A 13,699-nucleotide genomic window follows, 5' to 3' on the forward strand; every position below is an offset into this window, starting at 1 on the left:
CGAGCTGTGTCTGTGAGGGGCAGGATTGACGCGGTGCCCATCCCATGGCACAAACCTCGCAGTGCCTCTGGCACATTGTTGCCTCAATGACTTTCTTCAAGGGAGGACATTCCTCTGTTTAACTAAACATCTGGCCAAGTACAACACAGCTGGAAGAGCTCCACGCTCAGCTCGCACTGCGGGTGCCGGCTCCCACCCCGCTGCCACAGCTGAGCGGGTACGAGGCAGTGTTAATCATTAACACTGCTCAACACAGCCGTTCCCAGGGACACAGGAACACTGGCCCTGGCAGGGGCTGAGCTGTCACCAAGGGTCCGGGTGGGAGACACCCGGAGGCCTCCCACTGCCTCCATCAGCAGGAGAGACATAAACCCAAACTAATGAGGAACTAGCGGGTGGCAAAGCACCAGCTGGTGGCTCAGCACATCCTGGGCAGGGGGCCTTGTCCTGTGCCCACAGTGGAGCAAGCACGAAGGTGTTCTTGAGCTGTGGCACCCTGCAGACCCGTGTGGGTTTGGAACGGTACCAACCTGCAGGGGGTTGGGGCTGGAGGAGCTTTAAGGGCCCTTCCAACACAAACCATTTCATGATTCTGTAATGTCCAGACTCACCTATCTCCCCAGCTCACCCGTACGTGGCACCATTGCTGGGGGTCTCACAGGAGCCCTCCTGGGCCATCCAGGCAAACAGGATGGTTTCTCTATCACACACGGAGCCTGTACTGAAATTTCCTGCCACATCTCTCCCAGGAGCAGGGGGTGGGAAGGGGGGGGGAGGAAGGCAGCTCCTCCAAAACATTCACTGTGAAAACACGAGCCTGGAAGAGGAATCGGTGAAACCATCAGAAACAGTTTATTGTTAGAGCACACGCAGAGGTCACCCACCCCTCCTGGCTCTTCCTCTCAAGGAGACACACACAATGTGGTTGGTGCAGGGATTAGAGGAGGAAGCCGCTGGCAATCTGCTCCCAACTTTCCTATTAGTTCTGTAAGCGGCCTCTTTGCTGTATTAACAAATACCAGGAGCTGCATTAACCCCTTCACCCCTAACCCTGCTCCCTCTGGAGCTGTTCCCACCTGGAACAGCTTCCCCAGGGACGCTGGCTCGTGTCTTTGTGCCAGGATGCTCATGAGAAAGCAAACTGGAGCACACGGGCTGAGGTGTGCTCCCTCCTCCTCAGAGGTGGTGATGTGCCAACCCCATTTAACAGGCTTTACACAAAGTGGTAGCAGCAAGAGCTGTGCTCCCAGGAAAGGTCCCTTCAGGAGCGCATGGTTGAGGCCAGCATTCCCTCCTATGGATTACAAATTAAACAGGGCACAGTTAAACACGTCAACACCAGGCCAGCAACGACTGAAGGAGCCTTGAAAGAAAAACGTTGCACAACAATGGTACAGACCCAGCGTGCGGCTGAAGACAAGGCTCCCTCTGGTGGGAAGAGTGCGCGTTGCAGGAGAGCCGGGCTGCAGCTCGGAGCAGAGCAAGGGCCCTGTCTGCAGGAAACTAGCCCAGGAGCGCAGAACAGGACACAGCCCAGCCCCGGCTCTGCTGTGAGAGCTGGGGGAGGGTTTGCTCCAAACCCTGCCCGGGTGACCAGAGCACTCAGCTCAGGCCCAAGGCTCAGTTTAAACCCACTCTGCCCGTTCCAGAGAAAGGTGTTTGTTGGCTAAAGCTGCCCTGGTCAGTAAACACGGGCCCAAGGCTTTCCTATGACACATTGAGAGGGGGGTGGGACTGGAAACGCTGCAGCTCCAAGGTGCAAACTGCCTCGAAGCCACACGCGCGCGGGGGGAGGAGGAGGATGCCCCGGCTGGTCTTTGGAACATAACGGAGATGACACAGAAAGGACGACTCAAGAACAGAGCTGCTGCTGGCCCATCACCCCACAGAGAGCAGCACAGCCCCTGGGAGTACTTATTATTGTCTAGCACCAGATCACATAACCCCAAAGGCAGCCACCAGAAGTCTCCAAGGACCCGCTGGTCCTTCTGCTGCTGTCACAGAAACAGGGACTAAGGGTTGTGGCTTTGAGAACGTAATAAATAAAGATGCACAGTGTCCTGAAGAGCATCTGCAGGCTGGCAAATACAGCTTGCTTCCAAGAACAGCTACATCTGCCCACCACCTGCATGGCCAGGCAGCATTCCAAACCCCTCATCCGTGCCGACCCCAGCGCCCGCCGCACCGCAGGAAGCACCAGCCCATCCACAGCACGGATGGAACTGCTCTGCCCTCTGCTTACTGAGAAGAGTCTTTGGAAGGATGATCTAAGAACCTTCATGTCTGGTACAGAACGAGCCTCATGTTTATCCCAGCCTGACCTTTCCTGTCTCCGACCCTGCAAGGAAATATCAAACACGAGCTGGCAACTGGAAGCGGAATCGATCCCAGCCCAGCAGAACACTGCAAAGGTGAACTCTGTCGATGGTGCAGAGCCAGCCAGGGGTGGCTCCTGGCTCACAACGCAGGCACAAGACTCCTTGCTGGGATTTGAAGAGGCTCATCAGATTCCTGTCACCCCAAGGTCTCACTCAGCACCATGAGTGCACGCAGGCGGAGCGGGATCCCAATGGAATGGTTACCAAGCGTCCCTGCCTCACGCCCAGCACAGGCCACCTTGTCACCTGCACCGAGATCCGGCTTTTCCTGCGTCAGAGCCACTGCTGAGCCATCCTCTGACCTTTGCTCAAGTGAGAACACGTCACTCGTGAGCTGGTTTTACACAGAACCGCTTCCAACCCATCGCACGAAGCGTCACAGCCTGCAGAAGCTCAGGCTCGCTGCCTTCCTCCAGGCTGCCCGTGCCCTGTCTGGGCCTCACACGCACCAGCCAGTCGGATCTACACGAGCACAAGAGACACCGGCAGCTCTTCCACAAACAGAATCAGAAGAGGGAAAGCAAAGGACTGAGGGCAGAGAAGACACCAGCGTGGTCTGGAGGGTCCGAGGGCAGCGGCTCGTTCTTGCCCAACCATTTCAAACACTCCATCGCTCCAAGGGTGGTGTCTCCTGAGGACTCAGCCAGAGCAAAGGCAGGTTCTTCACTGAAATCAGTCCTAGAGAAAGCATTTGGCTTCCCAAGTTGAGGAGTTGCTGTTTAATCCTGCGACAGCGCAGCTGAGTGACTTCAGGGTTTGAGTTACAAAAAAAGAAAGCACTAGAAAATAATCTTGATACAAGAGCAATGATGAGCTGAGGTTCCCCACCTTGCACAGGGAATCCTGCTTCACATCCGCCCAGCACAGCTGGGGTGCTGCCAAGGCATTGCTTGTTCCCAGCACACGCTGGGATGGCAAACTGTCCTGGGTGAAAGGTATGTGGGGGAATCCCCAGCAGCAGGAGTTAAGACGCTGCCACCAGCTCTGGCTTTGGCCTGTTCTTGACGGGAGATGCTTCTGTGGAAGAAAAAGAACCTTGTTACAGAAACAGAGAATGCAAATGGTCTCCGGGCATCTCCTGGGCAGGAACCAGCACTTAGGAACAGGAGATGTAACAAAAAGGAACTCTTGAAGAGGAATGACCAGATGCCAAGTGAACAGAAACCAGAGCCTTGGGTGCTCTTCATGCAAAGGGTCAGCTGGGTTTGTCAGGGGGGAACAGCCCGGATCCACAGGGCTTCAAACCAGAGGGTTTATGTTCCTTCAGTTGCTGAGACAATACTTACACCAGGAGAGAGTCTCAGACTATTGCACAGAACTGAGAAGAAGAGAAGCCAAAGCTGCAGAGCACATAAAGCATACCTGGGATCTTCTCTGGGAGCGGCTCTGGGAGTGGCTCAGAAGGAACTTCTGGAAGCTCCATCTGTTCCTGCAAGAACATGGAAGACAACACATGACACATGTCTGGTGGTGGGCACTTCCCCTGCAGTGATTAGCTGATGACACAATAATTGGGCATAAACAGGTATGACTGAGATGTCTGGTGGAATAAGATAAACTATTGAGAATGGGAAAAGGTACTTTCTCCCCTCTTACAAACAGCTTCCTGAAAATGTGGATTTACAGTAGTTACATCAGTCCTACCTGAGTAATAGCGTTTAATTCTTCTAGAATGGCATCTTCGTCCTCCTCTGTCAGGCTGCCAGCCAGTATCTCATCTATTTGCTATGAAAGAGAAGAGAGAGACTCCAGTCAACAACAGCACAGCGGAAGCAGCTCTCTGGCTGCATGCACATGGGAGAGCAGCATAAAAACAGGGTGAAGGGGTACTCAGGAAAACTAACAGCTACATTTTCTGCAGGCAACTGGGGTTTTATTCCTAATCTGACTGCCCCTTAAATAAGGCTGGGAACACATTGCCCCTCATTGCAGCTCTGTATGGCAGGGAGTCTCTGCTCACAGCTACTCATGCACACAGTACGTACCCTCTGGTACTCCACAGCATCCTGGGTTTCACCTATTATTCTTTCTACTTCTTCTATTGACATAACCTGAAGAAAAGAACCAAAATCCACATGTGAGCGAGATCTGCAGGGAGACGGCTACAAAGAGGCAGGACTCTGCCTAGTCCAAGGCAAAAGCCTGCTCAGCCAGGCTGGTCACACCAACCTGGTGCATCTTGTGCAGACATTCGTTGCCTATTTTCAGGCCCTCGATGACCTTCATTTCGATCTGGGTGAATTCAATATCCTGGACCTGAAACAGAAAGGAGAAGGGGTAATGTCAGAGGCTGCCACGTTCCCATTGCTGGCCAGATACAGACTGCCAAGAACCCGGAGAAACTGCAAGGAGAAATCAGTCAAGAGCCCTTTCTCTAGAGAACAGAGGATTAAATTCTACCAGTAGTAAGAAACACTCACGCAAAGCCTCAGCACAGGCAGCTGCAAGAGCACATCCAAGAGCCCTGAGACTGATTTTCTAGCTGACAGCCTAAGCTGAGGCCACAGCTTCTGCAGCCACCCAGAACAAACACACTCATCTCTGCAGTCGTGGCACGGGGGGAGGTTTCTCCAGCAGCTCTCCACACCGTGAGTAAAGCTTTACTAACCTACAAAACACGTATTTAACATGTGACCTGCCCTAGAGATTCAAAGCACGCTCACTGCTCCATGCTTTAGGGAACAGTCACAGTGTATGTATGATTCCAGGGAATTTCAGGGCTATCTGCCCTAAGGACAGAGGACCAGAGCCCCAGTAGGGCTTGAGAGTCAAAATGTGATCCCACAGATGCAGAAGGAACACCCACCCCAGGACAGGGGCTCACAGGGCCGACCACCCACAGCCCCGGCTCCTCACTCACCATCCGCTCCAAGTTGCTGATTTGGTTTTCTGTTCTATCTAGAAGCTGCTCTTGGTAACGCTTCTTCTTCAGCAAGAGCATGGCTTTTCTAAGGGAAACAGGAGGAAAAAGCACAGATGAAAGCAAATCAACCTAAAAAAATCACATCCAAACTGCATTTGTTTAGTGCTTTAGCCAGAAGAGGCTGAAGCCACGTGCAAGTTAAACGACAGCTCGGAACTGCTCCTGGGAGGAATAAGGATGAGCAAATTCACAAATCTGCTGACTGAAATACCAAGTGTACGTGCTGGGGTGATGCAAAGCGACCCCCTGCACAAAGTGCTTGTGATACACACAGCCACGGCACCCACTGAGGCACCAACACCGCGCTGTGAAGGCAGAGAGCTGCTCTTGGGTTAACACCAGTGTGGAACACGGGCTGTCCCTGGGTTGGAGTATAAAGCTTTGAGCTTCGTCTCTTAAAGGACAACCCCGACCGGCCCCGCGGCCCATCGACACCCGACGCAGTCCCCCCTCCCGGGGGTGTGTGTGACCCCCCCTGCACTCACTCTTTCTTGCCGTCCTTCAGCAGCTGCCGGGCCAGCGCTCGCTCCCGCTCCAGGTTCAGGTTTATCCGCTTCTGATACTGCTTCAGCTTGTCCCGCTGCTGCTTCAGTTGCTGCAGGAGGCAGGCAGGGGCGGGCGGACCCGGTCACAAGCCGGGCCCCGACAGCTCCCGCCCCGGGCCCGCTCACACAGGCCCGGCCGCCCCCCCCCGCTCGGTGTCCCGGGGGCCGCCCCCAGCGCGACGCGACCCGCGGCCTCGCTCCCCGCCCGCCGCGCTCACCAGCACCGCCTTGTCCTGCTCCGTGACGCGGCTCCGCCGCTTCCGCCCGAAGAGGTTCCCCATGGCCGCGCCGCCGCCGCCGCTCCGCGCCCCGCCCCGGCCCCGCTCCGAGCCCGCCCCTCAACGGCGGCCGCGCGGGGCCCGGCCCGGCACAACGCGATGGAGAAAGAGAGCGCGGTGCAGGGACGGGCAGGAGCCGCTGGGGGGCGCTATGGGAACGGGACGGAAAGCCGGGATCAGGGGGAAACGGGGGGTACAGGGGATGTGGTACAGGGAATGGGATACAGGGGATGGGAACTATAGGGAATGGGGTACAGGAAATGGGATACAGGGGATGGGAACTATAGGGAATGGGGTACAGGGAATGGGATACAGGGGATGAGGAACTATAGGGAATGGGGTACAGGAAATGGGGTACAAGGAATGGGATACAGGGGATGGGAACTATAGGGAATGGGGTACAGGGAATGGGGTACAAGGAATGGGATACAGGAAATGGGGTACAGGAAATGGGATACAGGGGATGGGAACTATAGGGAATGGGGTACAGGGAATGGGATACAGGGGATGAGGAACTATAGGGAATGGGGTACAGGAAATGGGGTACAAGGAATGGGATACAGGGGATGGGAACTATAGGGAATGGGGTACAGGGAATGGGGTACAAGGAATGGGATACAGGAAATGGGGTACAGGAAATGGGATACAGGGGATGGGAACTATAGGGAATGGGGTACAGGGAATGGGATACAGGGGATGAGGAACTATAGGGAATGGGGTACAGGAAATGGGGTACAAGGAATGGGATACAGGGGATGGGAACTATAGGGAATGGGGTACAGGGAATGGGGTACAAGGAATGGGATACAGGAAATGGGGTACAGGAAATGGGGTACAAGGAATGGGATACAGGAAATGGGGTACAGGAAATGGGGTACAAGGAATGGGATACAGGGGATGGGAACTATAGGGAATGGGGGTACAGGGGCTGGGGCTGCTGCAGGAAATGTGAGAGGGCAGAAGCAGCCGCACTGCTCCCGTGTCCAGAGCAATTCCCGCTCTCCCTTCCCATCTTGTTCCAGAGCTCAACCATGTTCCCCACCCATCATCCCCCCAAGTCTGCCCAGGACCCCCCCCTAAAACCAGCCCCTTCTTTGTGGGGGAACTGCCCAGAACCACGGAGCCCATCACCTAAAATCTAACTCAGGCCGCAGCTCCCCCCTCGTGCCCCAGGAAACGATCCTCACACCGGGAAGTGTTTCTGCATTTATTTTTTATTAACCATTTATTTGTTGGTAATTGTTTTACTCTCACATTACAATCGTGTGGGTTTCTTTATATATTTTTTTTTATTATTATTTTATTTTTGTAAAATAAATAGAGATAAGTGAACTTTTTAGGTAGGATGCTCTGCAGATCCTTGGTTAAACTTCATGATTGAAATCTCTGCGTCAGACCTGTGAAAGAACAGCCCGCAACACACACACGCTCAGATGAAAGCTCAACAGGCCGAGACAGTTAAAAACCCCCCTCCTGGCCACCAGCTCCTCCCGGGAGCTCCAGCTTCCCACCAGCACCTCTGCCGCCGCCAGGGAGTCCCTGTTCCTTTCAGAAGACACTGATATAAGTTAAAAATCTATCGGGTTTTAAGCTGTGTATGTTAATGGGTTACGTGTAGATCCCACGCTCTGGCTCTGCGCTCATCAGCCCCTGGCATGGGCAGGGGGGAGGAGATGATGGGACCGAGGCCGGAGCAGCATGGGAGCGGGTTGGGAAGAGACACAGCTCCATTAGACCATAATTCACTTTTGGTAACTTAAAAGTGGACTTTTAGGTAGTTTTTCTTAGTTTAAAGCCTTTGATTCATCATCCCCATCCATGAAGGGGCCTCCGGCCTCCCTGCTCACGACAAGGACACAGCACCCAGCCTTCTGCATCGGCTCCTCCACTGCGGCCCAGGGACCCTCACTGGAGCCAGACACGCTCTGCAGGCACCACGGCAGAGGTGAAGCCTCCACCACGCAGGGAGACCACGTTTCTCAGCCCTTCCCTCATCAGCATTTCCTCCACTGTCAGCCTCATCGCTGGCAGAGGTTGCCTGGAGCCCACACAGCGGCTGGAAGGAAAACTGGGAAGGTCTGGACTGCGCAGGTCAACCTTTGTCGCCGCAGCGCGTTCTGCACAGTGCAGGTTGTTCTTGGCCAGCTGAATCACACCTCAGCAGCACTTGGAAGAAACCTGTCCTTTGGCTTTGCCTACCCCTTCCACACACCCCTCCCCAGACCCATCATGGATTTCAAGGGACAGAAACATTCATTATTAGACATGGAAGGTGCGGGAGGTGGAGCAGGCTCTCCCCTGGGGAGCTGGGACAAAGCTGATCTGCTCAAAGCAGGATGACCTGCTGTCTTCCCCCGTTAGTGATTCTCTTGTGCTCAGACCACGTGTGGTTACGTGCTCAGTTCTGCAGGGACAGACAAGCCACAGGCACATCCACGCAGCGTGTGCAGCTGCGTACCCACAGCAGCAAGTGTGCAAATCCTCCTGAGCATCATCTTGCTGGGTATCAGCCCATTGGAGTGAACAAAAGCCCTGGGGCTCCCTCACTGCTGGGCAGAGCTCCTGGGCATCAACGTGTTTGTGGAGTTCACCATGGGCAGGAGGACAGTGACTGTGGAAGCAACAGTGACCAAGATACCCCAGAGCCCCCACCACTGTGTGCCCCGGTGGAGACTGCTTAATGAGTGACTTGCTCCAGGTGTGTTGGGATGTTAGAGATGTTCAGTCTCTTTCTTCCCTCTTCCTCCTGCGTGTGCAAGCTTACAGCAGGATGGCATCCTGCCCTGCTCCTGTCATCTCCTCAAGCCCCTTTCTCAGGTTCTCTGCCTCCCCTTGCCACCAAGTCTCCTTCTGTCTTTGCTTTGGAGAGGACACTGCTGAGGGGATGAAGTTCATGCAGAGGAGACACTTTCCCACCTCCCTCGCTGATGCTCAGTGCAGGAGTGTGTGCACTGTTCTGCAGATGGACAGCTCGGGCCTTGCTGCCCTGTCCAAGGAATTCCTGTTTGGCAGAGGGTAGGCAGCAGCTGGAGGGGTCCCATGGTCTGGTCGAATGCACAGAGCTGTAGGTGAGTCCTGACTCCAGTCCTTAGAGCAATCTACGCTCCAGCAAAACAAAGAAACAAAGACTACAGCAGAAAGCCCTTTGCAAGGGTATTGCCTCATCCAGTCCTTCCAAGCTCAGGAGCCGTGTTTCTAACAGAGAAGCCAACCACTGGAAACAAAAATAAAACGTTCCTTTTCTGTAGCTTTGAGAGGATATAGCTGCAAAAACAAACAAAAAACGCAACAAAAAAAGGAGATTGTCTCTCTTCCCCTTGTCAAAATCATCAGTAGCTGAGTCAGGAAACGTTCAAGTTACGGGTTGCAGCAGCAGCCAACACGAAACATTCAAGTCGATAATTTCACTATGTACATGATGGTGAGACACGGCCCTGCCCGCTGGGACTCGCTCCAGCGCCGCTGCCACCAGCGCTATCTGATCCGCTTCTCCACCGAGTACACCGAGATGTAGTAGTCATTGCTCCCGACGGCCAGGTGGGGCTGTGGAAAGAGCACACGGGGATGAGCGTCCCGGTGTCCTGCAGCACCGAGAGGCACACCACAGCTCACGTTTCAGCAGCGACACCCCGATGCTCAAAGGCTCTGAAGTGCATCTGCGGACGCAGCGCTGACGGCATTCCTGCCAGCGTTCCTGCCAGCGTTCCTGCCAGCACCTACCTCATCCCCGCGAGTTATAGCCCCATTTCAGTCAGAGGGGAAAATTATGTCACTATTAGTTGCCAACTGCTAACATAATTTTTCTAAATGGCTGCAAATATGCCGGTTAGGAGCAGGCTGAGAATTAGCATTCCCTGCAGTGAGAGCCCCGGCACAACCCCAGCACGGAGACCCGGGCTGGGCAGGGCTGTGTGTGCATATGTAAAGAGTAAAACATCACAAATGATTAGCCACGTCCTTCTCCATCCCTCACACTGCAGGACAGCAAAATCACCCCTTAGCTTCTTCCAAAGCAGCCTTTCAAAACCGAGGAGAGGAGCTTTCCTTCACCCTTACCGTCTTCAGGATGTAAAACGCAACCCAGGCAGGAAAACACCGTCCCTCTCCCTGCCCAGCTAATACCAAACCATCACAGGACAGCCCAGCTCCTCCTCCTCCGCTCCAGGCCCTTTATCTTTCCCATTACACATTAAATATCTGTGTTCTGATCTGCAGGTTTCTAAACTCTCTAATTAAGCAGCAACCAGATTTCCCTCTAACAAGGGCTGCGGCCACCTCAGTTGGGCCATATTCTGAATTTCCTTGTTACTCTCATTCACTCTGGACTCTATCAGCTTACACCTTTCATTTCTGCAGTTCTCTCATCTCCCTGACATGCATTTCTCTACCTCACAGCATCAGGTCTTCCTAAAGCCTTATGTAAGGTGGTGTCAAAGCAGCCCCAGAGACCTGCGCCTGAGCCTGTGTCTGTGAGGGAAGAGGCACGGAATAAATCAGCACATCAAATTCTGTGCGCTGAAGTGAGAGACTGCACCTCTCCAGGCAGCTCCAGGCAAACTCCCCTCGGAGAACTCCTGTGGCAAGAGCTACGTCCTCAGGAAACCAGGCTGGGCAGCAGCTCTGTGCTGGAGGAGGCTCCTCACCCTTCCCTCTGCCAACATTTACATGAACTGAGAAATGCAAATTCCAAAATCCAAGAAGAGGGAACACAGACCCAGTGAGGATGGAAAGCCAGGCAGCTGATGGCTCCGACTCTCTGCCCCATAAAGCCATCGTAGTATTTGATATTGTTGATCAGCTCCCCGTTTCCATTGTAGATTGCAGTGAACTGGTTCATGGAGCCACTGGAAGGGAATCAAGAGAACATGCTGTCACTGAGGACATGGTAACGACAATGTTACCCACACGTGGCACAGGAGGGTAAGACTGTACATCACCACTCCAAGGCACCAGTGCAGAGGTCTCACTAGAGCATGCAAGGGATAAAATTCCTGAGCTGCCAACATGGGAAAGAAGCTGCACTGTGTGTGGTGAGGTTAAACCAAACAACAAACCCAACCAAACCCCATGAGCGATGTCTGCAGAGATGGAACCAGAACTTACCAGGCAAAGAGGTTGGCTTGTGGGTGAATGTCAAGGGCTGTCAGCCCTTTGACGATCTGAAGGACCTTCATGGACTCTGGCATCCGGGGGTCAAAGAACCGCACGTCTCCATTCACACTGCAACAACACAGGAGTGCCACAGCGTCAGGCTGCACCCAACCAGCCCCCAAAGCACAGGAGACGACAGTCCATGAGCTGACCACCTCCATTGGGAAGATCAGGATAGAGAAGATGCAGCCTTTGCCTTCTCCATCAGTACGGTTGAATTCCCACCAATGCCACTTAGATTTGGTACCATCCACAAGGCATTAAGTGCTGTGCAAGCAGCTCTGCCCTCAGGAGTGAGCTGTTATTACTTTTATCACTTACAGCTCATAGCTGAGTGCCTTTACTGGTATGTCATACTCAATACACCAAACTGCACGTCAGGCCCAAATTCCTTCTCCTTTTCACAGTAGGAAATTGTATTAGAGAACTCTAACCAGATGGGATCTGCCAGTTCCATCCATTACACCAAATGTCTGGTCACAGATGCACGAGTCTTCATGTCCAAAGTACTCTGTGGGCCAGATGTAACAAACCAAACGCTCAGGCGATGGTTCAATCCTATTAATGACTGCACCAGGGGAAAGCAATGACGGCAGGGACAGGATTCTGTGCTTAGCAGATCAAGCACCTTTCAAACACACATGATTTCATTTTGCTAAGTCATCTCTCTGAAATACATTAGTAGAATCACGTCTGTTTGATGTGAAGAGGGTGCATGTTTCCTACAGCCCTGGACCAAGGACTGAAGGTTTTGCTACAGTGCATCTGTTGTGAGCTCCTTGTAAGGGACTGGTCAACTGGTGCACAGAAAGACAAACAGAAAAGTGCCTTATGGAAATGAAATCCAAAGTTAACTCACGGATCTTGCTCTGCTGGCAGCAGCAGGAAGGCTTCTGGCACCATGGCTTTGAAAGGGTTATTTTTCCCAAGTCACTGATGGCCACACAACTGTGAATCACCCCACAGAGCTCAGAACAACAAAAGCATTAAGCAGCTCATTGCCTCCCGTTTCTTTACCTCTGGAATACCTAATACTGCTCAAAAGGCTGTTCTACAGAATTACTTACTCCATCACAAGAGCTGCAACTCCAGCTGCCACATAATTAAATTCAAGACAAATTAAACTTGAGGTTGATTTAGATTCTAAAGACTTGATGGAAACACTGTTTGAGGGAGATCAAATAGACGGTAAATTCATTTAAAGCTTGGAACATTTATTAAGACTTGAAAATGGTTCTGAAGGCACTGAAAACCATGCAAGAGCTTTAAAATGGAAGTGAAGTTCTGTGATGAGGGGACTATGCAGGAAAACACATCCCAGTTGACTTCTTGTTGCCGGTTATTGTTCAACAGTAGCTAAGCTACAAAACCAGAATATTCAGAAGGTGTTTAAGGTCCTTTTCTAGCAGCAGGGTTGGCCTGATGGAGCAGACCTGCTCGTTAATGAGAAGTGCTGTGGTGGCACTAGCACATAGATCGAAGTGGTTGAACCCAACATGACATGGTCAACCAGAACCAGGCAATGGAGAATGTCCTGAGCCACCGGTCCTGTGTTACTAACTCCTGCCTCTGGTCTGGAGAAAGAGGTTCAGAGAACCTCAGGTTGAGGGTGAGAGAACTGCTCCACAAGCAACACAACACCTTCAAGTTTGTCAACCCCTCACTATATCCTAACACCGGTTTTTCTTGGATCTTGCGTTCAACTGAAGAAGAGAGTGAACTGGGAGAAACTGAGAGCAAGGTGACTTGCTCAACAAACCCAGCTCCTCTGGGATGAGACCCGACCTGTCCTCTGAAGCACACCATTTTCTCATGTCTCTTCAATCCAGAACAAACCACCACATGCTGAGAAGGGCACTGAGGAGAGGGAAAAAACGAGCTCCAGACTGGGCTGGCCACAGATACGGGCCTGACCCTGGGACTGCTGAAGGAGATTACAGAAAGGAAGATTAAAAACTCTAATATGTGAGCTCGACAGATCTGGCAGCTGCATCACATAATCCTGTGGTGAAAATCTTCATACATTTGTGCTGGCCCATCCCCCGCCTCAGGAATGTTCTGAATCCCAGAAAATTCTGGTTTATTTTCAGTTTGTCATCAAGAAGGAGCCTCTCTGTGTGCAAACACTGGCTTTCTGACAGTAACTTATATTCTGCTGTTCTTTAAGGGCCAAGTAAGTATATGCTGCTCCCTCCACATTATTTACCAGGCAGGAAAAATGGATTTTCATGTAGAAAACTGCTAGACAGAGAAGTGATCCTGCACAGCAATATGCCCAACAGATGCACCTTCCACCTTCCCTCTCATGTTCCCTCTCCAATGACACCACGGAGATGCTGGCAATGAAGAACCACCACCATAAGACATGCTATATCTAGCTCAGGTTTCTGGTTCACTCCATTCCTCCCTCACACGCCTCGTGAC

At 52.6% G+C, this 13,699-nt stretch overlaps 2 protein-coding genes across 3 annotated transcripts in view; both read right to left on the reverse strand.

The window, feature by feature from the left end:
- Positions 1 to 829: 829 nt before the first annotated feature.
- Positions 830 to 6,167, reverse strand: CHMP6 (charged multivesicular body protein 6). Its single transcript, XM_030506530.1, has 8 exons — positions 6,065 to 6,167; positions 5,787 to 5,896; positions 5,239 to 5,326; positions 4,548 to 4,634; positions 4,364 to 4,429; positions 4,023 to 4,103; positions 3,741 to 3,807; positions 830 to 3,395 (listed from the first exon to the last, which is right to left on the reverse strand). Exons 1-8 carry the CDS (start codon positions 6,125 to 6,127, stop codon positions 3,343 to 3,345), a joined length of 615 nt encoding a protein of 204 aa, XP_030362390.1. The 5' UTR covers positions 6,128 to 6,167; the 3' UTR covers positions 830 to 3,342.
- Positions 6,168 to 7,324: 1,157 nt separating this feature from the next.
- The window catches only part of RPTOR (regulatory associated protein of MTOR complex 1), a 119,151-nt gene continuing 112,776 nt past the window's right edge, over positions 7,325 to 13,699 (reverse strand). For both annotated transcript variants that reach the window (XM_030506234.1, XM_030506235.1), the window contains 3 exons: positions 11,228 to 11,344; positions 10,839 to 10,968; positions 7,325 to 9,667 (listed from right to left, as the gene is read on the reverse strand). In XM_030506234.1, coding sequence (XP_030362094.1) covers positions 9,599 to 9,667; positions 10,839 to 10,968; positions 11,228 to 11,344 — 316 coding nt within the window. In that variant the 3' untranslated portion in view covers positions 7,325 to 9,598. The remainder of the gene's footprint in view (positions 9,668 to 10,838; positions 10,969 to 11,227; positions 11,345 to 13,699) is intronic.

This window comes from Strigops habroptila, chromosome 14, assembly GCF_004027225.2.
Source record: "Strigops habroptila isolate Jane chromosome 14, bStrHab1.2.pri, whole genome shotgun sequence".
In the NCBI taxonomy this organism is placed as follows: Eukaryota; Metazoa; Chordata; class Aves; order Psittaciformes; family Psittacidae; genus Strigops; species Strigops habroptila.

Bases quoted from the DNA above. Each gene is read 5' to 3' on its own strand.
- CHMP6 (XM_030506530.1), bottom strand. From the start codon at position 6,127: ATGGGGAACCTCTTCGGGCGGAAGCGGCGGAGCCGCGTCACGGAGCAG. The intron at 5,327-5,786 runs GTGAGTGCAGGG...TGTTTCCCTTAG, and splicing joins CTGAAGGACGGCAAGAAAGA to AAAAGCCATGCTCTTGCTGA. The intron at 3,396-3,740 runs GTATGCTTTATG...TTTCTTCCACAG, and splicing joins GCTCCCAGAGAAGATCCCAG to AAGCATCTCCCGTCAAGAAC.